Source organism: Neopsephotus bourkii, unplaced genomic scaffold (genome assembly GCF_033783945.1).
Source record: "Neopsephotus bourkii isolate Nb327-2 ecotype Australia unplaced genomic scaffold, CSIRO-AGI_Nbou_v1 NB_838, whole genome shotgun sequence".
NCBI classification, from domain to species: Eukaryota; Metazoa; Chordata; class Aves; order Psittaciformes; family Psittacidae; genus Neopsephotus; species Neopsephotus bourkii.
The window spans coordinates 1,338,432-1,362,456 of record NW_026901334.1 but is presented as its reverse complement, the minus strand read 5'-3'; the positions used below and the strand labels follow the sequence as shown (position 1 = coordinate 1,362,456).

General features: G+C 44.7%; 2 protein-coding genes across 3 annotated transcripts in view; one reads left to right on the top strand and one right to left on the bottom strand.

Annotated features, from left to right (window-relative positions):
- The window catches only part of CPAMD8 (C3 and PZP like alpha-2-macroglobulin domain containing 8), a 44,840-nt gene extending 26,901 nt beyond the window's left edge, over positions 1-17,939 (top strand). Inside the window, exons 30-43 of one of the 2 annotated variants that reach the window (XM_061355882.1) lie at positions 817-982; positions 1,497-1,583; positions 1,864-2,000; positions 2,357-2,512; positions 2,889-2,951; positions 3,328-3,566; positions 5,340-5,427; positions 9,601-9,675; positions 10,349-10,454; positions 10,540-10,650; positions 11,210-11,422; positions 11,826-11,900; positions 16,620-16,803; positions 17,113-17,939. In XM_061355882.1, coding sequence (XP_061211866.1) covers positions 817-982; positions 1,497-1,583; positions 1,864-2,000; positions 2,357-2,512; positions 2,889-2,951; positions 3,328-3,566; positions 5,340-5,427; positions 9,601-9,675; positions 10,349-10,454; positions 10,540-10,650; positions 11,210-11,422; positions 11,826-11,900; positions 16,620-16,803; position 17,113 — 1,701 coding nt within the window. In that variant the 3' untranslated portion in view covers positions 17,114-17,939. The remainder of the gene's footprint in view (positions 1-816; positions 983-1,496; positions 1,584-1,863; positions 2,001-2,356; positions 2,513-2,888; positions 2,952-3,327; positions 3,567-5,339; positions 5,428-9,600; positions 9,676-10,348; positions 10,455-10,539; positions 10,651-11,209; positions 11,423-11,825; positions 11,901-16,619; positions 16,804-17,112) is intronic. The other variant, XM_061355883.1, reaches the window with a different exon arrangement.
- A 2,604-nt stretch (positions 17,940-20,543) lies between these two features.
- F2RL3 (F2R like thrombin or trypsin receptor 3) lies at positions 20,544-24,025 on the bottom strand. Its single transcript, XM_061355880.1, has 2 exons — positions 23,342-24,025; positions 20,544-22,735 (listed from the first exon to the last, which is right to left on the bottom strand). The coding sequence occupies exons 1-2, from the start codon at positions 23,430-23,432 to the stop codon at positions 21,660-21,662; spliced, it is 1,167 nt and encodes a 388-aa protein (XP_061211864.1). The 5' UTR covers positions 23,433-24,025; the 3' UTR covers positions 20,544-21,659.

Genomic DNA, 24,025 nt, shown 5'->3' with positions numbered 1-24,025 from the left:
GACCCCCAGTTCTTGTAGGAGAGGAAGGCCTTCAATCTTATTAAATATATATATATATATATATATATATATAAAATCTTCCAATACTCATAGAGTAACTTTCTGCCTCCCTGTCAGCAGTTTCCCCCCTCTTCTGAGAAGTGATGTGATGCTCTCTCTGGGCTGCTGTGTTTCAAGACAGCCCTAGCATTTTTATTTGCTGGAAGTGCAGTTTATGTGGATCTAATGGTTTTCCTAGAGGAGATTTGCAAGTGTTACTAATGATCTTAGCTAGGAAATGAGGAAGGGGAAGGTTAGTGCCACAGGGAAATCAAAGGAAACTAAATTACATCAAGTCCAATTAAATTGTTTCTATAAATTATCAGAGCCACGTTCCTACATGGTGAGGTCATTGAGGGAGTTAATAAAACATGTTTGTTGGCTGCAGGGACCCCTGGGAACCTTGGCCTTTATTATCCTCTGGCGTCTGCTAGACGCTCCGGAGTGTCAGGAACACAATCAAACATACAGTAGAGAGTTCACTTTTGCTCTGTTCATCTGCTGCCTTGCAGGGGCGTGAAATTTCCTCAGCTTTAGGGGGGGATAAATGTGACTCAGGTTTAGTCTACATCATTCTTGCTCTGCTGTTTGCTCCTTTTTTCTTGAATTTGTGATGAATGGCTTTCCTTAGGGGAAAGGAAAGAGTTAGCTTCATTCTGCAGAGAGTAAAATGCATCTTTCTTAGTGTGTTTTTGGTTTGTAATGAGAAATAAAGTGATTCTAACTTTTGTCACATAGAGGCTGGTAATATGTCTGGGCTCTTTCCCCTAAATATAGGAAGAAAGAACAGCTGTTGACAAAGCAAAACACTTCTTAGAGTCCAACTTGTATTCAGCAGAAGATCCCTATACTACTGCCCTGACTGCATATGCCCTGACACTGCTGCACAGTCCCTCTGCTGCTGTGATGCTGCGGAAGATGAACAGCATGGCTATTACACAAGGTACTGTGCTCCTGAGGCCAACCTGGCAATCCCTGAACTGCCAGTCTTCTTAGAGGAGCAAGCAAATAGCCATTGAAACTGAAATGATATGAGTTACTGGAGAGGGTGAGGTCTTCCTCACAGCACAATTTGGCTTTGTAAGGCAAGAGTTTTCCTGATTCTGTGTAGAAAGGGTACCTTAGTTCCATGCACGCAGCTGGTGCTGAAGGAAGGCAAATGCAGCAGTTGCTCTGCAGCATCTTTCCTGTCAATATGACCATGTTGCATTTCCTGATGCTGTATTTTCATCCAAAATCCAAGAATTACCTAATTTCTCACACCAAATTATTTTTGTAATTGCAAAGGGAGCCTCTTGCCCAGGAGATGCCTGTCTAAAAAGAATAACAGTGCAGTTCAGGGCAGGAATCTGTTCTTTGAGTCAGTGCAAAAATAGAATTTGATTCTTCCCCTTTACAGAGGCTTAGCTGCACTCCTGCTATAATAACATACATATGCTACTGTCCTGTTTCTCTAGATGGCTTTACACACTGGAGCTTGACAGGAACTCTTGTTACTGATGAAGATACCTTCATGGGATTTAACGATGGGCTCTTGCAATCAGGTACTTGTACTGCAAAGACAGAGATAAGGGATTGGGCTGCAGCAGCAGGGCAATGAGTGCAAGGGATTCTAAAAATGGCAGCGATCTAGGAATCTAGGGATTGTACTCCCAGCTTCTATTGGCAGTCACTGGCATTTCAGCTGATTTCCTAGACTTTAACTGTCAAAGCCACAACAACAGGGAATGATGCTATAGATTTCAAGTCACTTAAAGCCATTGACTCTTCTAACATGATATAGATGGTATTTTGATTACTTTCTTTCTCCACCCTTCCTTCCAGTTGTTTCTGCAGAAGTGGAAATGACATCTTATGCCCTTTTGACATACACACTCCTAGGAGATGTGGCCTCTGCACTCCCAGTAGTAAAATGGCTTTCACAGCAAAGAAATGCACTTGGAGGATTCTCGTCTACTCAGGTGGGCTGCCAGCAAAAAAAAGGAAGCTTTGATGCATGCATAATCAACTGTGGAAATCAATTGATTCAGGAATGGTCAATGCACAGTTTCTGTCCAGAGTCTAGGCAGTAACTGTCCATGTCCTGGTAAGGATTAAGGCTTTCCAGTCCTCTTTACCACTTCTTTCTTGGACTGATAATTCGAAAGGAGCTTAGACTTTGTCCTTACAGATGCCTTTGACAAAAAAAAAATGAACAAAACCTGCTATTTCTTTTCCTAACTGAATAAATAAGGAAGATTCTGCTACCAGAAGCTAATGACTGTACAGCACAGTGCTTGTTTGTAAGTTTGCTATGTTCCTGTACTCTGATCCCTAGGACACTTGTGTAGCCCTGCAGGCTCTGGCTGAATATGCTATCCTTTCTTACGTCGGAGGAGTCAACCTTACCATTTCCTTGGCTTCTACTAATCTAGACTACCAGGAGACATTTGAGCTTAACAAGATGAATAAAAAAGTCCTCCAGACTGCAGTGGTAGGTGCTTTTGTGTTCATGTAGCTGAATTTCTAAAGCAGTCCTTGTGAGCTGGGTGCTGAATGACAGCTCAGGTAAGTTCAGAAATGGTAAAAACACAAGTTCAGTGCTGAGATCTTGGAACTTTCTGGGGTTTTATGTCTGGCTTCTGAAGAAAAAGGAGGCAGCACTCAAAAGGCATTTTTCACCATAACTAATGCCTGATGCTTATTTTGTGCTGCTGCTTGTTTCTACCATTGTTAAAGGCAGGTGGCTGGAAAGTATAAGCTATACTCACTCCAGTTCTGCACTCTCCTTTATAACCAGAAAGATAGTTGGTACAGAATTGATATTCATTTCCATTCTTGTCTGTGTCTTAACTGTGGATTCTCCCCAGATCCCCAGTATTCCAACAGGACTGTTTGTGAGTGCCAAAGGTGAAGGCTGCTGTCTGATGCAGGTAAAGTTGCCATGGGTCTGGAGAAAGTATGTGAGCAGATATCTCTGAACTTATAGTCTGCTATATTTTTGATCCCAGTTTGTTATGAGGAGGAAGCTACACTTTGTATTTCTCTCAAAGTAATTATATTACATGGTGTTGTTTTTAATTTATAGAAGTAAATGTGATTGCACCAGGGTGAATCTGCTCTGGTGCAGCCTTACCTATGTTGTAACTGTGTTGTAAAGCCTCTGTTGCCTCTGTTCCCACCATTACCTCTCTCTGAAGAGATCTGGTGTTTATGCTGCTCTTTAGGGAACTTTTGTAGATGCTGTGAAATGTTGGGGTCTAATAACCTGCCCTGATTTGTTTTTGTTTTCCCTCCTTTCTGCTGCAGATTGATGTCACTTACAATGTACCTGATCCCATTGCTAAACCAGCTTTCCAGCTCCTGGTAAACCTGAAGGAGCCAAAGTCAGAGCAGCACCTTCAAGCTCCAAATCCCCTGCAGTCTGTCTCTCCAGATGAGAATCGCCCTGAAGCCCTGCACAGAGAGAGGGCACTGGTGGATGATGATGACCCAGCTTCAGATCAGGACCATCGGGAATACAAAGTCATACTGGAGACATGCACTAGGTAGGAAATTTGTGTCCTGCCTTTTTCTCAGAGACAGTCTAGTTTGCCAATCAGCACATCTAGATTGATACAGTCACTGATACAGGAAACATACCAAGTTCTTCTGGCTGTATATAACACAAAAGCACTTTGTCAACTGCTTTTCCCTTTGCCTAAGTGCTGCAGCTTATAGTGGGGAGGTAGGCTTACAAAGTCTTGTCAGTCCCTTGAAGATGCCTGTAACTAAGGAGCTTGCCTGCATCAACACAACCTTTCTGTTGTTGTTTCTGAAACTTCTGCCCTGGGAATTGCTGGAGCAAAGACAGAAATTTGAGAGGAAGCCCAGTCCAAGGAGATTGATTGCTTGGAAAGAAAACAAAAGCAAATGAAATACTCCCTTTCCTTCCCTTCTTGTAATGATGCTCTTTTAACTCCTCCATCATCTTATTTAGGCAATGCAAAGAGAGGAGTGTGTCTAAGGATGACAACTGAAATATTTTGAGCTTGGGGGTGCTCTTCAGAATGTAATTAAGTGTTGTCATGCTCAGTGCAGTCCTTGGGATGCTTTCAAGGACTTAAAGAGAAAACTGGATGGGAAGTAGAAGGCCGAGATACTTAACAGAATGGGGAAAATACAGATAAAGGTCTACTAGTGTGGTGTATGGAGTTAGACTGGGATTAACAAGGTTTAATGTCTTTAGGAGACTCAGCCCTGAGCTGTCTTACACAAAGCCAACTGGATCTGTCCACAGCCCATCCCATGCTACTGTGTGCATATGGGCTGGGGTGTGGTGTTACACCCAGGCTGGCTCCCTGCAGTGCTTCAGAGAGCTCACACCCACCCTGGATGTGAGGGCCTCCAAGTAGCCCTGAGGAGCCAGTTGAGGCCTGGCAGATCTGGTGCTGAAAGCTGTGTACTGTGTTTTCTCTGTGATGGGCATGAGCCAAAAACCCCTTCTGGGTCCAAGCTCATGCTCTTTGGGGTGCACGTAAACAGTAAAAAGGTAAATTGCCAAGGAGGGATAGTTCAGAGCTGACTATATGCAAATGCAGAGGAAAGGAACATTGCTCTGGAATCAGCAGGAGCTTCTTTGTACCTTGTAGACTCCTCTGCCACGCTGCAAGGAGTAGAAATCTTTTTGCAGTGGCCCAAATGTACTTTCCCCTTCCTGTGTCCTTTTTCTTCAGTGACAAGTCTGAATTGCAGTAGGTTTTGGACTCTCCATTGGTATTATAGAGGACAATACAGGCAGTGAATTCTTTTAACACTAGTAACGTGCGCATGAGTTCACTGACTCAGTAGCAAAGTGTGAGTTCCATGCTGGAGGGAAATAGCCATTTCCATAACTCCAGGGTTGAATGACTGTGTCTGGAATTGGGAAGTAACATTCCTCTTCCACCACAGTCCATTTACAGCCCTTTGCTTAGGAAAGAGCAGAAGTGTTTTCTACTCCAAGGGGTTATTTCCTTTTTTACCAAGTGCATTTTCTCAGTAAGCAATTGAAAAATAAGGCAAGCAGCCCCACAGGAGACTGCATCCTCCCTTGTGCTTTTCTGCTTCCATTTGCCTGGACATCTGCATCCCTGACCACTGCGAGTTGTGCTTAATTGTTATTGAATAAAAGCAGAAAAGAGGATTTTGTAAAACCAAGCAGACTGTGGCTTTTAAGAAGTGCTTCAGAGAAGAGCAGATCCATTCAATATTTTCCTCTGAAGTTTGTTTCAGTTGTTCATGTACCTTTTGTTATCTTGATGCTGAGTTTGTTTTCATTCTTTTTCTCTTCTCATTGGAAGATGGCTGCATTCTGGATCTTCTAACATGGCTGTCTTGGAAGTGCCATTGTTCTCAGGGTTTCGTGCAGACATTGAGAGCTTAGAGCAGGTAAGATGTAGTGAGAGTGCAAGGCATGATCTTGGGCCAGGACCTGGCTCCCTCATTGGTAGGGATTCCCTCTGGGGAGCAGTGGAAGCAAATGCCACTGAATGTCAGTGGATGGACTGAAAAGATGCAATTACAATTGGGGGAGCAGGAGATTTCAGATGGCAAAATATTTATCTGCAAGCAGTAAACAGATGCTCTGAGCAACATTAACAAATGTAGCAAACATGGCCAAATGCAGGTTTGTTACTGAGCCCAGTGCACAGTAATTAAACAAGACCCATTGGAAAATGCTGAAGTGAAAATGTGCTCTAACAGGAGCTGTTTATGGCTTCTTAGTGGGCTGTGTTATCTCCAACATCTGGATTCCATTTCTTTGGAGGCTCTGTGTCTTGGAATTTTTTGCCCTTTTCTTTTTTTTCCTCCTCTTCTGGGAGAACATCATGTTTATTGCAACCCAAACTGAGGTGGACAGAATGTGCCTCGTACCCAGCCAGCCCTCTAGGGGACAGAGGGCTGTATCTTCAGCTGGGCTTTAGATTTTGTGGAAGCATTACAGTGTAGCTGGTGGGGTTCATGGTGCAAATAGTCTTTAACTGAATTGGAGAGGTGTAAAATCTTTGCATCTTTGAGAACTAGTAAGGAGCTAAAAAGCATTTTACTTCCCAAAGATCTCTTCTGTTATAAACTTCATCATCCTGGGAGGGGGAGGAATTAGTGGAAAGAATTTTAAAGTAGAATTGTACTGAAGACCATGCAGTTTAATTTGACATCCTAATTCAAGGAAAAGTGCACGTTGTTTTGTCTTCTGTAGGATTTCACTTCATTTGGCTCATTGCTAATCTAGACACCACTGCAACTGCTTGGAGAAAATGAGATTAATATGTTCCTCTTCAGGGATGTACAATCCATGTCACAGGGCTGTCACTGAAGCCAGAGAAATCTCTGTATTAGTCCCTGAGAAGAGAATTACATCCTTTCTGCATTAGGGAGCTGTGCTGGGATACTTGTACAGAGTCGTGTGGTGATCAGATATGAAATTATTCCCGTGTAGAGAAATATTAAATCGCTTTGTCTGCATATTGAGAATCTGTTTTCAAATGCATGCTTGTAAAACTTATCCCTTTTTTATTTGCCTCTTAACCTTTGAATCTGATGATGTTCTCTCTCACACATGCATCAAATGGTGCAACAAACTGAATATGGCCATCCCAATGAGGCAGGACCAGCAGTATCCCTGTGGTAAGAGAAAGGAGGAAAATTAGGTGAGGGTTTGGGTAGTGGCTTTTGGTTACTATTTGATCTCCTGCCCAAGGTGCTCGAGTGACAGTTGTTTGTTCTGCTTTCGAATAAGTTCTTTTTCATAGTAATTTACACCAATAACGGCAGAAAAAGTATGTATGGAAACCTGGCTTAGGACCAGAGAACTCAAAATGGGGCAGCAAGAGAACAGCAGGATTTCTTTATGGTGTTAAGCCCATGGAATGTTTTATCAGCAGAGGGGAAGAGTGGGAAGGGAAGACCAGAAAAATTGTCGGATTAAGTAATAAATCCCTGTACTCTGTGTTTTTCCTGAAATGGACTAAAGATACTACAGAAACGGGAGCTCCCATTGCCCAGGCTCTACTGGGTGAACATTTCCTTTGTGACTTTCAGTGGGGAAACAGAGTTAAGAGGCTGAGAGTTCTGAGAAGCTCCCATGTGCTCTTGTGCTGCTGCTGCACAAGGGTTATTCCCTAAGCTGGAAGAGCTCTCCAGCACATTTTCTCTAGCACTAAGCAGATCAATTGGTTGTGCTTTCCGTTGTGGCATCTGGTTGCCTGTCTGAAACCCATGTTCCTGCCTTTATGGGTAGAGAAGGAACAGAATCCCAGTGTAGCCCCATTTGCTAGGGGCTCTGGGCATGGAATAGTAGGTGGTTTGTTTTCCTTTCTTCCACTGTCTTAATGGGAAAAGGAGGCAAATCTCTTAAGTGCAAGGCTGAGCTCCTGCAGCACAGAGCTGATCCAGGTTAAGTCCTTGCAAGTCTCAGAAGGATGTCAGCTACTTCATGCAATGCATAAAGAGGCAGAAACCCCTGTGATTTCTTCATGGCTGTCAAACACGTATCCAAATCATGCTGACAAAACCGGAATTCTACTGAAAGCCCACTGCTAGTTTTGGGATGTATTCTGGACACTGCCTTCAGCAGAGGCAGGCCCTGGCGTTCCCACTGCTGCCTTTGCTTTCTAGCCCAGCCTTTCCCTCTCCTCCTGGTGAGGAGGGGCAGGGCTGTAAATCACTTTGCCTCGCCTGTTGTTTGCCCTCACAAGGGAGCAGTGTGTGCGGAGCGGACCCCCGCGCAGCGCTGGGGCAGTGATGGTTAATGAATGCTCTGTTGAGGGCAGCCCCCCTGGCTGCGCAGCCACAAATCCTTCTAATAATGCTGGGTGTCGACAAGGTCAGGGGGTCACCACAGGCTGGTATATATCAAGCTTCAACAGAAAAATGCAACTTTAGCTGAGCTGAGCATTTCCCGGTGGCGCCAGGCTCTCCAAGCCCTCATAAAAGGACTGTCTGCAGCCATCTACTGCTGAGTAATAACAGCCACCATCAGGCCCCTAAAATTATAAGGACAAATTAAATTGGCCCTTTCCATATTGTGTGGTACCTAAACACATGTTCCTTTGCTTGTTACAGTAATAGCAGGAAGCTGTGTGCAGGGTTTTACAAGTAGAAGCAGTATGCTGAAGAAATTCACAGTTAAAGCTGTTGGTAACAGGTTTGGGTAAATTTCACTAGAAATGCTTTTTACTTCGTGTCATTCTTTCTAATACATCGTCATAATAATGCTTTGTTCTCCTTTCCACAGAGTGTTTGTTCTGAGATCTCAGAATCACTTGGGATCATTAATGAAAAACAAGGGAATATTATCCCTATGTCCCACACGGGGACTGTCTGACAGAGAGGTTAAAGTAATAGGATAGTTTGGAGAATAGAATTTAGGTGTCTGTTCTGGTCCTTCCCCTACTCCCTGAACTGGGATTAAAACATAAGAGTCCATCATCCTCCCCACCTTCTGGATTAAATGTTTTTCACATGATAGATGTGTTCTGAGTGCAGTTTTATCAAAACAGTAATGATTGAATTGTCTGATGAAGTACATACAGCATCATAGTCCTTATAGTACTGAGATGTTAGTATTCCAAATAGGGAAATAGGGGTTACATAAGCGTAATAAGACTTCATAGCATTTATATTTTGGTGGTGTTTCATCGGCTTTCTGCATGAGGAAGATAGTTACTAGATTCTTGAGGTGGTACAGTTAATTCCATAAATAAGGGCCCTTGCATTTGCCTCTGAAGGCCATGATCATGATACACACAGAGCCCTGGTGTAAGCAGGAGGAGTTGAGTTAGAGTATTTTTACAAGTGGCTGCATTAGATTAGGGTCAGTAGCACCCCAGATATGGGAAGTACTCTTAGATTGTGTTCTGGTACTTCTTAGAAATGTCCCAGTAAATCACGAGCAGAAGAGGCAGTCTGTAGGCCTGATGGGCACAATGCAAATTACAAATCCCTGGGCCTCAAAGGGAGAGAAGATGAGTAGCAAAAGCCTGGCCTGACCCTGTTCTTCAAGAGGCTCTTTCAAATGGCTGCTCTTTTCAAATGTAAGGATTAATTTTCCTGGCAGAAGAATGTTGTGGATATTTCAGCTGGTGGGAGAAGAGGACCTTTAATATACCCAAGTGCGGTCCAGCAGCATCATTCCCTGGTGCTCTGAAGGAATGTAAAGAAGAGACTTTATTGAGTGGAGTCTCTGAGGTCTTGCTTGAGCCTTGATACTAAAAACAGTCATGGAACTATTCAATTAGGTTACGGATGAGGTGTCAGGCATAGTCTGAGGGAGATAAGTGCACCAGGAAGAACTCTTAAGCATTAAGCACCTTGCAGGCATTCCTCATCAGGTCACAGAAAAGAACACAGATGCCTTTTTCATCAGTTGTATGACAGCAATTGCAATCCCCTCTGCATTTCCCTTCTCTTACTGAAGCATACTTTTCCAGCAGAAGAAATCCATGGGGCTTAGTGTCTGATCAGTTTTCTAGGCAATCTAAAATCATTCTTATTCTCTGATTTCAACCTGTTCTCTATAAAATGGAACTAAACCTGTTGATTTTTTTTTTTCCCTCCCAGTTATTGATGAACAAGCAAATTGGGTTAAAACGATACGAAGTGGATGGAAGAAAAGTCCTTTTTTATTTTGATGAGGTAATGACTTGGTTTCTTACAGTTATATTGCTTTTCCAGGCATAGGTACAGTGTATTGGTGTTGATGGTCCCTCACAGATGAGGATCACCACGCAGCTTTAACTGGCCAGTTGCTTGAGCCTCTGTCGAGGCAGGTAGCTGCTGTGGGTTTGGTTGGAAACCAAAGCATAAGAAAGGCAGGTGATCAGCTTCAGCCCATAGAGAATTTGTGGGCAGATATCACTTACCTTTTGCCTCAAAATAATCTCACCTTTAGGAGCAACTATCAGTGCTAAAAGGGCAGAGTAAAAATGCAGTCTAATTTAGACCTCACAGTACATACCTGAGAATGGAAGATGAGACCTCTCTTGGCTTGGTGATCAGCAGTAAACTGTTAGCTCGTTGAATTAGCAAGCTGACTGATGACAGGAGTGGTGTTAGGTAAGCCAGGGAATACAGCTTGGGATTCAGCTTTGCCATTGTTGTATGGCAAGCATGTGCTTTAACTGTTTTAATTCACCCTGTTTGCCTTTTACTCATCTTTGTCTCTATACCTTGTATTGGAAGTGTCTTCACTCTTCCCAAGTGTCCAGCACAGTGTGTTACATTAGGGGCAAATGCTACATTTGTTTGTCTCTCTCTTCACTTGAAGTGCACTGTTACAGAGTCTTGTCTTTTACATGATTTCATACAGATTCCTAGCCAGTGCATGACCTGTGTGAAGTTCCAAGCTTTCAGAGAGCATATAGTTGGGAAAACAGCTCCTGTTCCTATCAAAGTCTATGATTACTATGAACCAGGTAGGTGCCTATTTTTTGTGTTTGGCAGCATTAGACCTTTAGGCATAAGTCTCAGTTGTGACTTCTCATTCTTGCTGGCCTGCAGCTTTTGAAGCAACTCGTTTCTACAATGTGAGTGAAAACAGTCCCTTGGCTCGGGAGCTCTGTGATGGACCAACATGCAATGAGGTGGAAAGCTCAGCTAGCCAATGGGTTGGTAAGTTGTGTCAAAGCCAAGCAGATTTTAGGGAAAAAGGAGCCCACAAATATATTTCCCAGGAGTTCAGAACTTAAAATCCTGTTCAGTAAAATGCTCTATTTCAATAACTGTGTTAGTGGAGGTTTTACAGAACTTTGTGGCATAGCAGCAGTGTTAAACTTCTGACAGCCCAGCAGACCAACATGCTCTGCTCTTCAGTCACTACGGTGGCTGTTACTTGCTTCAGAGGCAAGATAAACTGTATAATTCTGGAAGTACCTGCACAAGGTGAGATGTTAATAAACATAAAGGTAAAAACCCTTTAAAATGCAATTTGGTTTTCTCTCTTGAAAATATCTTGCAATAGAGTTCCACAATGGAACAATTTCACACACCAGTGAAAGGAATAACCTTCCCCAAAACCTCTGTGTTCTCTTCTGTCCTCTGTGCCATACGAAACAGTTGCTTCATCCTGTACCTGAAATCTGCTGCAATATAGGTCCTTCAGAAAGACAATAGACCTTTTAATTCTACCAAGTTTGTAAATTACTATGAGATGTTTCTGTTTGCTTTCCAGGCTTTGTTCACTCTGGACCATGCAATAACATTTTTGGCTGCTTGGAGGATGAGTATTTTGAGCAGTGCATGTGTTCGCGAGACTGCGGCTATGATGGGGAGCCTGTGTGTGGATCAGATGGACAGATTTACCCCAACCATTGCCAGATGGAAGTAGCATCCTGCAGGAATAATACAAGGATAGAACAGATGCCCATGTCTCAATGTTCTGCCTGTAAGTTTCACTTGGTTCCCTTTTCTGTTATGGTCTAACTGCAAACCACCACAAATCCTCGTCTAAGCAAATAATTACGTATGTGTACTGCAGCAAATTGTTATAGGAGCAGCTGCCTTTCTGCTTACCTCAAAAGAACTGGTTTTCTGTCCTTATGAATGCATGTTTTACCAAGCAGAATGAACTTCAGAGAAAAGTAGTGAATAATACGAATAATGCTAATAAATGAAGTGAGTAATCCTAGATAAAAGGCATCCCTGAAATGTAACATTCTTTGGAGATCCTGCATGGGCTTTCAAGATGCGCAGTGTAGTAACTCAGGGAAGAGTGCATACCACCTCTGGTATATTTTGTAGAGATTCATTAACACATTTTATGTTTGATGCTTTGCTTTTATTTATAGCCAAGAATTTGCCAGAAGAAAGGGACACGCATTCCCACCCAGCTGAGCAGCCCAGTGTCCAACAAGCTCCAACAGGTAATAACAGACCTTTGCATTTATCCAAAGCCTTTTTCTTTAGCAAGGTTAAAGCTTATCCTATTGCTGTGTAAAAGTGTGAATGGCTCTCGAGCACATTTAAGGAAAAATGGTGAACTTCTTCAGCTTTTAGAACAGACAGAACATTCAGAAATCAGAAAAAATGAAGTCAAGGAAACTTAGGATGATCACTATTCAACAGCAGACTAAATCTTCTAGTCCTTTTCCCTTCTGGACATCTTGCAGGATCTGCTTTGTTCAGTGCCCATACAAGATTTAGGTGATTGTTCATAGGAGGGGGCAAGGGACCCTGCTATTTTCTCAGCCTTCTTAGGTTTGAACAGCATGCACACCTCCAAGTTTTTCTTCAATAGGAAGCTGGAAAGATCCCATTTAAAACCAGGCTGATGTAATGTGTTTTAACAAACAACTGAACAGAACATGACAACAGACCAGACCATTGCAAGAACTAGAATCCAGGTGGATTAACTTTGTTTGTAGTAGTTCTGTGCAAAACTTGAGCTGGCAGTCTTGATTCTCTCAGAGCTGGTCCTTGGAATAAAGGGCCTTAGTGAGCAAAAATGTTAAGGTCAATAGATGGAGTAGCCAGGAATTTGGCTGCTTATTTTATTTGGTGCTTATATTCATGCACTTTTTTCCAAGACTCATGTTGAACTTGCTCATGGCTCACAATAAATCTCACCAAGAAGCAGTGGAGGGTCAATAGAATAGTTTGTTTCGTGCTGTTTCTAGTAAATAAACTGGACTAGATTTTTCCTGGCTGCTTTCCACTCATTAATTTTCCCCTGGTCTCTAACTCTCCTGACAAACCGTTAAACAACTTAATCCTTGAAGAGAAGACTCAGTCCCTTCTCCTGTCCTTGTCAAGCACCAGAGCTCACATTAGTGTGTGTCCAACAGGAGGCACCATCCTGTTCTTTTGTTCTTTGCTCCTCTGCTTTACAGAAGTTGATGGCCTTCCTAAGGTGTAAAAGCACAGTGAATATTCCATTGTAACTATTTATATAGGTCATTCAATCTCACAGTGTTTAATGTCTCTCCTGTTTTCCTTCCCGTTTTTTCTGGACTTACTGTAACTATATATGAGTATCTCTATCCGATTCCTGACTGTTGGAATAGCTGAGATGAATGCTAGTTGCCTTTTATTCTGTGCAAATGTACTCAGCATGGAAACTGTTTGCAATCTGAACCCTGTAAAGCAGCATTCCCAAAGTGCTCTGTAGGGCACTGCTAGCATGCAAGGCCATAGCAAGTGTTTTGCTGCTGGGCTACAAAATGGGAATGCAATTACATTATTTTCAAAGATAAAAAAAGGATAGTAAAAATATGGTTACCTGGGAAAAAAAAACCTGTGGGACTTGATAGTGAGTGATCCACAATCCAAACCTTTTCAGAACAGTGTTTCTCAATCTGCATCAAAGTGTCTAAGGAAAATAACCCCCTGGTCTCTGTTGGAAACAGGCAATAGGAAGATTGGCTCAGGAGATTATCAATAAGAGCAAAAGTGGAAATTCTGAGTTTTATTTTAGTGTGTGTGTGGCATTTTTATCCAGATATTAGGTTAACAAACCTGGGTGCCATAAGGGAATGTTTGTCAAAGAGCAAGCATTTAGAGCTGGCTTTGTTCTAGGATCTGTGCGGGTTCAAGTCGGGAGTCTCCTGGAAGGCAGATCCTGAACTGAGCTGTCTGAGCAGCAGGAGCAGAGTGAGCATTCAGAAATTAAACCTGACTAAACCCTGCATCAGGAAAAGTGCCCAGCATGTGATTTTCATTAATCCTCTGGGCTGCTCTCAGGTCAACCACACGGTACATGAATCAAAGTTGAACAAATGAATGAATCCCTCCTGTACATGGGTCTCCTTTGGACTCGCTGGTTTGTTAGCACTGAGGCATGTGATTGGTTTAAGTCTGCTCAGGTGCTCTGGGTTTCTAGTGCAAGTTCTGATGAGCCGTGTCTAAATCTGTCATTTCCTAAAAGGATGCAAAGCTCCAGGAGCCGAATCAAGCTTAGGGCAGGTTGGTGAAACTGCCTCAGTGGGTTAATCTTCAGGAAGCAGCGTTTTCTTGGAGGAGCGCGTGGTGTTTGTATTGTCTGAAATCCTTCTGTATTTGCCATATGACTTGTGCAGGCTCAGCTTGGTTTGATGGATGCTTTCATTGTTAGCTCTTGCCTCTGTTACCCCAGCAATGGAAACAATGAGAGCCAGCTTCGTTCCAGCAAACAGTGGGGAACTTCTTCATGGGTTCAGGCTCACCCTGGCAAATGCAGCCTTGCAGTGTAGTTCACACACCAGTGAGTTTGCTAGAATAAACAACAGCTTTTGAGTGATGCTATTCGAGGTAAGCAATTGTATAGAGATGGTCCTGAAAAAACAGGATGTAGTGCTGCTTTTAGCACTTAGCTATGTCAAAGCATTTTAAAATGCCTTTCAGCAGTTTGCAGCAGATGTTGCAGCAGAATGGCTGAGGTTTGATCTTAAAACTGTCGCCTTTTTTGGTACGTGTGGGTAGATCCTCCTTGCATCTTCAGAAGCATTGTCTTGATTGAGAGAGAAGTGTGCAGGGTGATGGGACTCAGGTGAAACAGCTTATGTCTGAATCCCCTTCCTCAGCTGTTCTTTCTCACAGGTGAATTACTGAAACTGAGAGGGATGAAACCAGGGTTTTGATTAGTAGCATGGGATCCACCTCTGCCTCTAAGCATTGAAGCTCTGCTAATATTCTCTCCCAGCCTGTTGCAGTCGTATTTGTTTGGAATGAAAGCTCCTGGAGGAGGATGTTGGTTGGTAACAGGAGTATCAGTATCTTGAGTGCCTTTTTCTGTGGCTTTCCTAAGATCACTGTCACACTAGCCTACAGAAATATGGGTGGATTTCAGAGCTTCAGGAATCCTCAGTAGCTCTGATACTATCTCTCTGATGACCTGGTGCTTCGATTGCTTCCAGAGTTCATTAGCACTCTTCTGAAACTGCCTAAATCTTCTCTGCTTACAGTGCTAAATGTATAAACACTGATATTGGAAGACAGTTACGTTGGTATCATGGTGGTGATGTGATTCTGCAAGTATCTGATGGAGGATCAGCATCCGCTGGTATTGGTGCTGCTGGGATGCTGCTCTCTGCTCTGAGCAGGCAGAACCACCAGCTCCACGTTGTCGAGCTCCCAGCTGAAGCCACATTGTTTACACAGTTCTGCTCTAGCCATTGGAAGGGCCAGAGGCCTGAGGAAAGTTCCAGGTGGAATTGGGATGCTTTTATTTATTTCAAAGGGAAAAAAAGAACTGAAAGGCCGTCCCCCATCACTGGCTCCTAACAGGAACATCAAGTGAACTCTGCTCCAGGTGGAGTCCTCTCCCCACACTCCCTGGCAGGCGCATTATTCACAGGCGGCTGCTCTTTGAGGGTTGATTGAACTTGGCCACGGGCCCTTTTTCCTTTCACCCCATCGGTGTTCAGCAAACATTGGCTTAGGCACAAACATTTAGGCGTGGGGGAGTGGTTTGTATGCAATGGGAAATGTCGGCCTTTCATCTTTGCTTTGACTCCAATGCTGCATTCCTGGGAAGAGTGAGGTCTGTGATGTTAATTCTGTCCCTGGTGGACAGCAATCATCCATTCATAGAACATGCTCATGACCTGGCAGGTTCACACATGGAAAAGGCCAAGAAGGAGTGAACACAGAGACTGACTCTGCTTTCAGGCAAGTGTTCCCTGGCCTAGGTCTGAGCCTGTTGCTGGGAGGATGTGGGAGGCAACAGGGAAGAGCCTTCAGATATTTCATTTCTAGAGAACAAACATTTCCAAAGGCTTTGATGAGTGTTCTCCTTAAAGAAAGCCAACTTTGCAGGGGGGAGAAGGGGGGCTTTTCCTCCCTGCAACAACTGTGTTTCAGTCATTGCTTTGGTTTGGATTAGAGCAGGTATACAGAAAGCAAACGGAAAGATGGACAGCTGAGCTGACTCAAGGAACAGTTTAGAAAACAGGGTCCTATTGATATTCCTAGAAGTTTCATGTTGCTGTGTTACCCTCTGGACAGAGAGCAGTTACCCACCACAGAGAGCACAGCCTGGTTTGAGTGGGAGAGACCTGCCAGTGTCTTATATAGACTGGAGTGAATGCAAGGAGGATGAACACCTCCTTCTGCCTGTGATGTGTCTGTTCCTATCCCAATCAATGGAAGTTTCTCAGTAGTATGTGACTGTGCTGAAGCAGATGGATTTCATCTACTGCCAGTTCAGGCTGAGGGAGAAGCGAATGGCTTTGATGTAGGCTCCTGGTCTGTTGTGCCAAGATCTTCATTCTTGTTGGGCTGATAAGGAAGCTATCTTGTTCTATGATTCTATTACACTGATCTTCATCGTGACATGCAAGTGAACTGCTCCCTCACAGCCACCCTCTGCTTTTGGAACTTCCTTGTATGAAACAGTGCTTGAAAGAGTGCACACATGAACACATTTCTGCATGGATTAGTCTCTCCTTAACTCAGGTACTTGTCTTGGACCTAGTCAGAGAGTGGTTTTGGGGTGCAGAGTAACTGATCTGAGACCTCTGACGTTCCCAGAGGTGCCTCTTATCTTACTATACACAGAGGTCTCAGGGTGAACTGGTTCCTAACAGTGAAAATTCCTTTTCCTCTACCTCACTCCCCTTTTCTGTGATGCAATATGTGATGCTGAAATGCAGTTTCTTTGGCTAAAGCACAACCCTTTCCAGCAGATGAAGGCCCCCCACCACAGACAGACCTGTCCTACTACTCCTATGAGTACGACCCAGACCCCTATGTGTCGGAAGCTGATGTTTTTGAGCTTGGGGCAGACCTGACAACAGCAAGCACGGTAAAAGAAGTGGACAAGATTCAGGAAGTGGTGACCACAGTAGAATGGTGAGCAGGGGAGCGTAAATCTGGTTTGAGAGTCACCCTAGAATGTACTAACTCATGGATTGGGTCAAATGCATGTCATTCCTCCAAAGGAGCGTTCTTACAACTGGTTTGCTAAGCTCTTTCTCAAGGAATGGCCAGGAACACGATCTTGTTAGGGCACCATTTAAAAGTCTTCATGACCCACATGTCCCCAACAATAGCAGATTAAAACGTGACCTTTTAATCTTTTCTCTGCCCAGCTTCAGTGACGTTTCACCAAGACACGTAATGGGAAAGTGACTTTTCTTCCTTGTGTTCTCTTTTCAACAGAAATCTATAATTTAAATAAAGAGAAGAGGCTCAAAATCAACTCCTGTATGAGTTTGATCCTACAGACGACCTGCTGCAGAACAGAAACCCAACGATGACTACTTCCTGATGCACTCAGAACTGTAGGCTTTGCTGCCCCGTGGGGGGGGACCTGGAGCGCTAAAGGGGACACTCAGCATTATTTTTCTGTCAATTTTCCTGCCTTTTCTGCATCCTCTTTGGAGGACTTCCAAGGATGGGAGGAGACCAATATGCTGTGCCCTCTAGGTAAGAAAATTAGGGGCTGGAATTCAATCCTATAGACCATTTCCAAGTGTTTTCTCTACTATTGGGATACTCCCAATGCCATTTCCTAGCTACATTTAGAAGCTAAGTCCAGGCCTTGTGCTTAGCTGAACTGCTGTTTGAGGAAAGATGGCTGAGAAGTTGTCTCTCAAATGATAACAATAAAAATCAGTGTGTTTTGCTAATTCTGCCATAGCAAGAAGCTAATCATCTTCCCCAGGCCCTAAGTCTACTGCACCCACCACAATGCCCCCCAGGAGAAAGTCTTCCCTAGTGGCTCCATATTCAGGGAAGTTCTTGGGAGGTACCTTTTACAAGAGGAAACTGAAATCCACTGTCAGGGCTGGAGGACTTTGTCTACCCTCTGACTGCAGGCTTCAGGTGGGGAGTTTGCCAGCTATAGCAGGGGTAGGGATTAGGTGGGGGAGCCCTCTTTGTGTTGCACTATGTGCTGATACAGGCTGCTTGCAGCCTCCTCAGCCCTTCCCTCCTTGTAACCCTGGCATAAAAATAAAGCTGACCCAAGGCACAGTCCTTTCAAATGCTTGCCTAACTTCACCAATCACTTCCATACTGCTCCCATTGGATCACCATACAAGAGTTGTTCTGGATATGGTAATCTTGTGTACAGGCCTCAAGTCGTGCTGCCCAGCACCAATGGACGGTGTCACTGAGGCTTCCTTTACCTGCCCCAAGCAATGTGGTAAAACTAAAAGCAAAAGCTTTGTATTTCCAGAAGTGCAAGAGCCAAGGTTTTTCGGGTTTCCCTTCCTGCCTGGAGCAGCATTGTTCTCTTTGGAGGAGTTGCATGCAATTGCCTGTTGCAAAATAGTGTTAATATTTTATCTTCCCACTTCTATTGTTACCAGGACCCAGAATGGGATGGAAACTCCTTTTGAGGGTGTTTATTGGTGAATGGAAACAGGAAAAAGCTCAACTCCATTCATTTCTTAGAGCTTGTTTACACAGGAGCCATGACAAGAATACATCCCAGTATAGACATTCCATTCCAGAATAAAGGCAGTTTTCTTCCAGAAAAATTCCACATGGGGACAAACCAGGAGCTGTCCCACAAGCTGGGTATATATATATGTAGTTCCCAGTCCTTTTTGTCTGGGGCCAGATATTTGCAGAATGCAGTTGACGTGATGAAGATCTGGGTCTTGAAGTTCCCAGGAGTTCCAGAGCTGCTTTGCTGGCCACTTCCCAAACCTTCCTTCCGAGCTCTCCTCACAGGATCTGGACATGGCTGCTGCCCAGGTGTACCCACTGCTTCTGAGCAGAGGTTGGTGCCACGTGTCTGCAGTGTGCATGAGCAGACCGTGTCCTCACTGTGCCTGCACAGCAGAAGCACTGGTGGCTGCATTCCTGTCTGGCAGGTAAATAAATGCCTTTAAACTAAATTCCATCTCCTGTAAGCGACTGGCCTGGCAGGCACTGGCTATTGTGTACACACACAGGCCTGAGTCAATATTTATCCCCTGGGTAAATAACAGACTTAGTGTGAGCTGCAACAAGAGGTTTGGGTTTTTTCTCTTCTAAATATCAAAGCTGCACAATACAAACCCTGCTGTTTGCTGGTTCCAGCCTCAGCTGTTTAATGCTTTGAGTCTGGGAGAATGAGACTTTTAGTCACCCTGATAATGCCTGTGTGACTAGCTTCCCACAGAAGATGGGACTTATGCTCTGGATTCTTTGGTCTCCTGTCCTTGGTCCCTTTCTGGCTTTACTTCCCTTGTCTCATCCATGTATGCTTCCGGGTAGATGTTTGAAGTCATTTTATATTGCTTGGTCCTCTCATAGATCCTTGGGCAGTCAGACAGCATCACCACTGGGGAGGAGATGAAGGTAGGGAGTTTGAGCCAAGTATTAAACTTGACTTCCTTCACTTCCCTCAGGCTCTGGTATATGTAATGCACTAATTTGAGATGCAGACATTCCCCTCTTGCTGCCAGCTAAATAATTCCTTCTGGTGGTGCCAGCCCATCAATCACGGCATTGTTCTGTGAGGTCTCTGCATGCCACTGCACTCATCTGTTTGAGGCTGAGTCTCACCTCTGTTTTACAGCTAGAAGAAAATGCAGAGAGACCTGGACCCTCAGAAGGTGAAGGCAGAGCAGCCTTAGTGTCCTTAAACAGAGACAGAACAGGACAGGGCATGTGAGGTAATGTGCAGGGGTTCTGGATCCTGCAGCCTGACTTCACCTTGAGTGCTTCTTGCCAGCTTTGGCACTTGCAGGGAGATCACTAGTGTAGGCAGCCCCTGCCTCCCCCCACATCTTCCCACCAAACTGGCTCCTTTTGGTAGTTAAAAGAAGACCAGCAGCCATAATTTGGAGAGAAAGGATTGATCTTTTTCACCGAGGAAGAGACCAATTCAAGAGTTGAAAAAGCCAGCAAGGACAGCAGACCTGCTGCTGCTTTGGGCTTTGACTTGGTTTGGCTCAGAGATGTTTGCCTTCCTCTGTCAGAGAAATGCTTCTCCTTTCCTTTTCTTTGATGGTCCCTCACTGCAAAAGGAGAAAAGTGCCAGTGGGTTTGTAAGACCCCAAGAGTCCTACTTGTATTGAGTTATGTTGCTGACTAGCTGCAGCAGTGCTAGTTATCAGTGATTTTTGCTTGCAATCCTTTCAATGAAATTAATATTTATATATTTGTAACTGTACATTATGCAGAGTAATCATTACCAAGGTATTTATTTTAAAGCAGTAGTTCTGCTGTTCTTTCTTGTCCACGTGTTTTGCTCTTGCCTCTTTCCCTCCTCCTTAATCAGCCTCAGTAGAAAACAAACACCAGAAAACTGTTCAGCTTGCTTGAAGAACACCATTGAAACACCAGCACTTGCTTTGCTGACATCAACTATTGACATTTAATGCACACTAACCCGATTTCCATTACTGTGAATAGATCACCTGGTTAGAAAACCTCTGTTTGGGTTTAGTACTTGCTGCTTCTGACTGAGTGACACCAGACCTGGCTACCCCAGGTCCCTGTGCTCAGTAGCTGGCCCGCCCTCTGTGTGTGCAGTGCTGCACCCATAGGAGATAGGCTCTAGTTTTTCACCTGCATTTTGCCCCCACATACATGTACATGAACAGTTTTGTTTTGTTCACACAAATCTTAGCAAGTCTGAGTCCAGAAAAGGGTTTGGTGTAGATTCTGATAAATATTTTATTAAAAACTGATTTTAAGACAATCTTGTCTGTCTCTTCTTACATTGTAGGCTGTAAGTTTGTTCTCTCATAGGTTGGGATGAGGACAGAAGTCGTGCCTCTACCAGTAAAACTAAATCATTCAGGAACTCTAAGGATGTTTATTGCTCATTTTCTACCTTGCTGGTTACTGGGATGTGCTTTATTTATGTCTGAGAGGTGAGCTGCCTGCGTCCTGTCAACTTTGTAACAGGGTCCGGTAAGCAACAAGCTTGGTCCCCTGTTTCATAAGAGACAGCTCTTGATTGTGTGTGGTATTACACAAGAGAAGGGTAAGGTCACAAAAATTACATGAGAAGTGTAATGAGCAAGGGTTCCTACTTTACTATTTCCCTATAAGAGACATGATGATTTTTAAATGCTCACTAGTAATACTTTTGTCCCAAGGAAATGATAGATGCCAAGGCTCATCCACAAAACAGGGATGGGTGAATGGGATTTTACACTTGTCACCAGCAGTGGGCTGCCATTACAATGGTGTTGCTTACTAATGGAGCCACGAATGTACCTGATAGAAAAGCCAGTGTTCTGTATTCTCTTGACAGAGTATTTTCGTTCAGGAGAGCACCTTTCCCACAGGTACCTCCTAATATTATTGATATGTTCAGAAATCTGGTTTTGCAAGTACCTGTTCTCTTTCAGTTCTAGGTGAAGGGAATATGCATTTAAGGACAGCAAGCAAGTCAGCAGCAGAAAAAGAGATCCAACATAGATAGCAATCAGCATGCAAGATGCATTAAGAAACCCACACCTAAGTGTAGTGGTAAGAGCATCCCTGGCTATATGTGACCAGAAATGGTGCATGCACTGTTCACAGTAACAGATCTATACATGTTCAGCAGTCCACATCTTGCCTGGACTCCACATCTCTCAAGGAATCCTGAGGCCCAGGTTTATGCAGCCTTAGCTATCCAGACAGGGGAAAGGACTTGTTTCCTGGGAAATACTGCTCACTGCTCTGGATGAAACTTGTGGAATCCCAGCTTTGTCTTCATCTCATCCCCACTGTACGTTGTGAGTGCCTTGGGAGCGAGGAGCTGGGTTGGAGGCTTACACCAGTGAATCTTTGGAACTTTTTGGAGGGAGTGTTTCCTTGGAGGTTTTTAGGGATGTGGTGTTTTGTTTCCTGTGACTGAAGAACCTTCTCCTCACTTTATCCCGGAACTCTTCGGAAACATAGTAGTAGACAAAGGGATCAGCGCAGCTGTTAAAGGTACTGATGGCCAGGCTTATCATGTAGCTGATATACAGGTTGCCATAGAGCTTGGAGTCATAGCTGGAGTAATGAACAAGGAGGAGAACATTGCTGGGTGTGTAGAAGGCCACAAGTGTGAACAGCACAAGAGCTGTGAGCTTCATCGAGTAGGAATAGCGCTTGCCACTGTGCAGGAGGGCTCGAAGCACCGAGCAGTAGCTGAACAGCATCACCACCAACGGGGCAAGGAATGCACAGGCAATCAGGCAGATGAAGTAGTAGAAGTAATACCCATCATCCTCGTGCCTGGGGAGAACATCGTGGCAGAGAGTGACATCTGCTCCATACAGGGGATATGACTGCTGCTGCAGTGTCAGGGGCAGGGTGAGAACAGCAGCACAGAGCCAGATGGCAGTGCAGGTGCAGACAGCAAAGGCAGGGGTGCGGAAAGAGCGTGAGAAGAAAGGATGCACCACAGCCAGGTAGCGGTCGACGCTGATGCACGTGAGCAGCAGCACTGAGCAGTACATGTTGCCATAGAAGAACGCAGTGGTGAGCCGGCACAGGCCTTCCCCAAAGAGCCAGTTGTTCCCCAGGAAATAGTAGAAAATCTTGAAGGGCAGCACCAACACGAGCAGCAGGTCTGCTGCAGCCAAGTTCATCAGAAAGACAGTGGAGGTCAACTTCTCAGCCCTGGTGGCCAGCACCCACAGGGCCAGCCCGTTTGAAGGCAGCCCCACGAGGAAGATGAGGGTGTAGAGGCAGGGGATGAGCCGCACAGTGACCACGCTGCCCAGCTGAGAGCGTGTGGCCTCGTGTACCAGCAGGTAGGTGACGTTGTTGATGGTTGCCTTTTCCCCGGGGATGGCTCGGGGACACGGTGTGATCTCTGGTGTCGTTACCTGCTCACTGGTACTGTTCTGAGAGTAATCTGTTGGAGAAGTGCAGTCTGTGAGCTGTGCAGGCACCCTTGTACTCTGCAGAGTATACAAAACACTTCCCCTAAAGGCTGTGTATGGATTTGGGGTGCCTGGAAGTGGGAGTTCTCTGAGGAATGCTGGTGGGCAGAAGTAGGTGTGCAGGAGTAACCACCAGCAGCCTTAAAGCTGAGAAGTTACACAGTTCCTCTGCCATGTGGTTCCCCAGTGCTCTGAGTGATTGCTGTGTTGTACCCCCATCAGCAGGCCTGCGAAACCAGGGAGCAATTCCTCTGCCCACCTTTATAAAGAATCCCAAGATCTGGGGCCATGCCAGGGTAAGGTCATGGCTGTGGGACTCTAACTTTTAGCTCAAGAATTGGGGTTCAGGTGCTCTGGTTTACGTCTTTAATTTTTCCTTCTAGTTTCTTTCACCCATTTCTTTCTCTTCCATTACACTTTCTATCACCTCCTGCTTCAAGCAGAGTATGCACAAAGCTCAGCTGGAGTGTTCTCCCATGTGAGCTCATTAAAAAATGGGTTTTCTGGGGTCTTATAAAGTTACCAAGCATTCAGTACTTGAAGAAGCAGCAGATTTCCCCCCAAAGATATGTACTCACCATCGTAGTCTGAAGAGGCCAGGCAGAGTCCCCAGAGGGCACAGCCCAGCAGCAGCCTGTGGGGCAGCCATCCATTCCCAAGGGTCTCCATGCTGGTGCAGGAGCCAGTAGTGCCCTGCTGTGCTCAGAGCCGTGTGGGAAAGGCAGGATTAGTGACCCTGCTTACGCATTTCCTTCTGCTGGTCCTTAACTCACGGAAGCACCAGGCTGATCCCATGAAGGATGAGGCGGTTGGGGGGCTGTCACGACATGCAGTGTGTGCTGCCCAAGCAGACACTTAACTCCAGCGTCACATGTGGGCCTGGGAGGGGCATCTGTATCCAGATCCAAAGGATATCGGGGCTGCGCTTCATCGTCAGAGCCAGACGAGAGCTTGGGTGACTCATTTGGGCCTCCTTCCTGCACCAGAATATGCCTAGAAATAACAATGTGGTCAGATTTAATGAAGTCTAAATTTGGTTTAGAGCGTAAACAGAGCTCACACACCTCTGACCTCCTGTGTCTGTCCACCCAGAGGGACTCAAGTGCCTCTGCATGACATCTGAGGTCTTTCCCCACACTCAGAATGCTTTCTGGTAGTGCAGAGACGGTATCAGCCCTCACAGAGACAGAAATGAAGTGCAGGATCCCTGCAGATCCAGGCAATCCTTCCCAGCTCCCAGGGATTACACCGGGCTCTTGCAG